Source organism: Bison bison, unplaced genomic scaffold, assembly GCF_000754665.1.
Source record: "Bison bison bison isolate TAMUID 2011002044 unplaced genomic scaffold, Bison_UMD1.0 scf7180017864213, whole genome shotgun sequence".
Lineage (NCBI taxonomy): Eukaryota > Metazoa > Chordata > Mammalia > Artiodactyla > Bovidae > Bison > Bison bison.
Genome location: NW_011494785.1, coordinates 7341884 through 7344324, shown reverse-complemented (window position 1 = coordinate 7344324; position 2441 = coordinate 7341884). Strand labels below are relative to the sequence as shown.

At 45.5% G+C, this 2441-nt stretch overlaps 1 protein-coding gene across 1 annotated transcript in view; it reads left to right on the top strand.

Annotated features, from left to right (window-relative positions):
* The first annotated feature begins 1646 nt into the window (after positions 1–1646).
* Positions 1647–2441, top strand: part of CBX7 (chromobox homolog 7) — a 19094-nt gene continuing 18299 nt past the window's right edge. Inside the window, 2 exon segments of the mRNA XM_010845229.1 lie at positions 1647–1662; positions 1860–1886. Coding sequence (XP_010843531.1) covers positions 1647–1662; positions 1860–1886 — 43 coding nt within the window.

The window sequence follows — 2441 nt, the reverse complement described above, 5'->3', positions numbered from 1 at the left end:
TATGCCTGCCTGCTGTTTCAGTTGTGTCCTACTCTTTGTGACCCTATGGCCTGTAGCCCACCAGGCTCCTCTGTCCATGGGAAAATTCAGTACAACTAATATTTTCATAGAAATAACTTTTGCTTTTGCTGATAACTTTCTGTCCTTAACTTTGCCGCTTTTGTGAATATCTCCTATGTCTTGAAAGGAGAATATTCTGCACTTGTAGCTACACTGTTCTGTAAAAGTCCCCTAGTCAAGTTTCTTAATATTATCTTCATTAAATATATTTCTGCTTGTTCTGTTGATTACAGAAGGATGTGTTTTTAAATCTCCCATTGTAATTGTGGGTTTGTCTATTTCTCTGTATAGTTCTCTTCTTTGTTTTTTTATATTTTAAGACTATGGTATTTACGTATGAATTTGAAATTGTTCTTTCTTTCTGGTCAGTTGGACCATTTTCATTATAAAGTGACCTTCTTTATCTCTAGTGATTTTTTTCTGATACTAAAGTAACTGCACCAGTCTTCTTTTATTAGCCTTTGTATTATAAGAATTTTTTTTTTTTTTTTTTTTACCATGCATTTCCTTTCACCCTTTCAGTGTCCTTGTTTTGGAAATGTTTCTTGTGGATGTCTCTTGTAAATTACAGGTAGTTGGATTTTTATCCTGCCTGGTAATCTTGTATTTTAACTACAACATTTAGTCCACTTGCATTGTTTTATAGTACATTTGAATTTATAACTGTTATTTATTTGTCCCACCTATCTTGTATTTTTCTCTCCATTCTTGCTGTTTTAGGATTGATTGATTTTCTCATTCTGTTTCCCCTCTAATAATTTGGCTAAATACTATATACTGCATTTCCATTCTTTCTGTTTACCCTGTTAATGACAACTTACAGTCTTAACTCATCAGAGTTTAAGTATATTTGCTATCTATTTTCATTTTCCTCCTGAGGAATAGAAAGATCTCGGAACACTTTAATCCATTCACCCAAGTTCTATGCCATTGTTGTGTATTTTAACTCTATTTTTATCCAGAAGACATTGTTATTGTATTATCAACGTTCTTCATTGTTCTTTATTCTCTGTTGCATCAGACCTCTGTCTGTGATCATCTTCCTCCAGCCTGAAGTTCTTCCGTTGGAATTTCCTTTAGGGAGGGTCTGCTACTGGCAAAGTCTTAGTTTTTGTATTTGTAAATGTTATGATTTCCCCTTGTTCTGGAAAGACATTTTCAGTGGGTACATAAATCTTGAAATAAAATTTCACTCAGTTTCTAAAATGATGGTTATTTTCTTTCAGTGCTTTGGATGTATCATTCTACTGCCTCGGGCTTCCGTTGCTCCTTATAAAAAGTCCGTGCAAAATAATTTCTTTTTCTTTTCTCTTTTTCTACCCAGGACGCCAGGCAGAGGTGTCTGGACTTTATTCTGAGGGGCACAGGGAGCTATGGAAGGTTTTAAAGCACTAGAGTGATCCAGTCAGATCTGCATTTTAGAAAGCTCATTCTGACACTGTGGACTCGGCTCGGAGGGCATTGAGAAGTGAGAAGGCGGTTGCTGTAGTCCAGAGAAAGGACAAGGGGTGTGGATGGGAGGAGGTCAGAAAGGCAGGATTTGGGGGGTAAATGCAGGCAGGCGGTTGGGAACCCAAGGGGCACGGATGACTCGGGTTCCTGGTGAGGACGGAAAGCTGGCGCCGTAGTACAGACAGAACCGTGTTAGAGTGGATGGGGATAATGAATGGATTTGTTTGAGATCTCAAGATCCATTCATTCCACAGAGTCGAACACCTACTACGTGCAGAGTGTCAAGTGCGTGTGACTGGGGACTTGGGGCTGCGTGGCGTCAAAATCCGTTCCGCTGCGCACCTTAGATTCGCCGCGGCCATACCTGCCGCCAAGTATTGCCTAGCGGGGGCCCTTGAGGCAGCGGCCGCGTGGGGACCGGGCGTCTCAGCACAACCGCCCGGACGGACAGACAGACGTTAAGGATGGACGCGGAGGCGCCTGCTCAAGACTGGCAAACCACACAGCTCCCGAGCCCGGATCCAGAGAGACCGCGGTACTGAGACGCCCTGACAGGTTGGGAAACCTTGGCCGTCCCCGCCCTCCTGACGCCCGAGGGTCTGCGCCGCGATCTCGTCTATTCTTTGTGAGAGGCGAGGCAAATGGCCTCCCCGCTCTCCCCCGGGCCCTCATATGCCCAACCGGGGCCATGCCGTTTCCAGACCCTCAGAGTCACCGGGAGGACTTTAGAAAACACTCCTGGGTATTAACATCACGTCCAACAACCCTCGCCTAGCGGAGCCCGCGCCAAATAAGTCCCGCGGGGCGCCAGCTTTGGAAAGAGACACGCCGCGCGCGAGGCCCGGGGGCGGACCTCCAGAGGGGGCGGGCCCGAGCGGGGGCGGAGCCATGGAGGGGCGTGGCCGGCTAGACGAGAGCCGAGCCCCCGC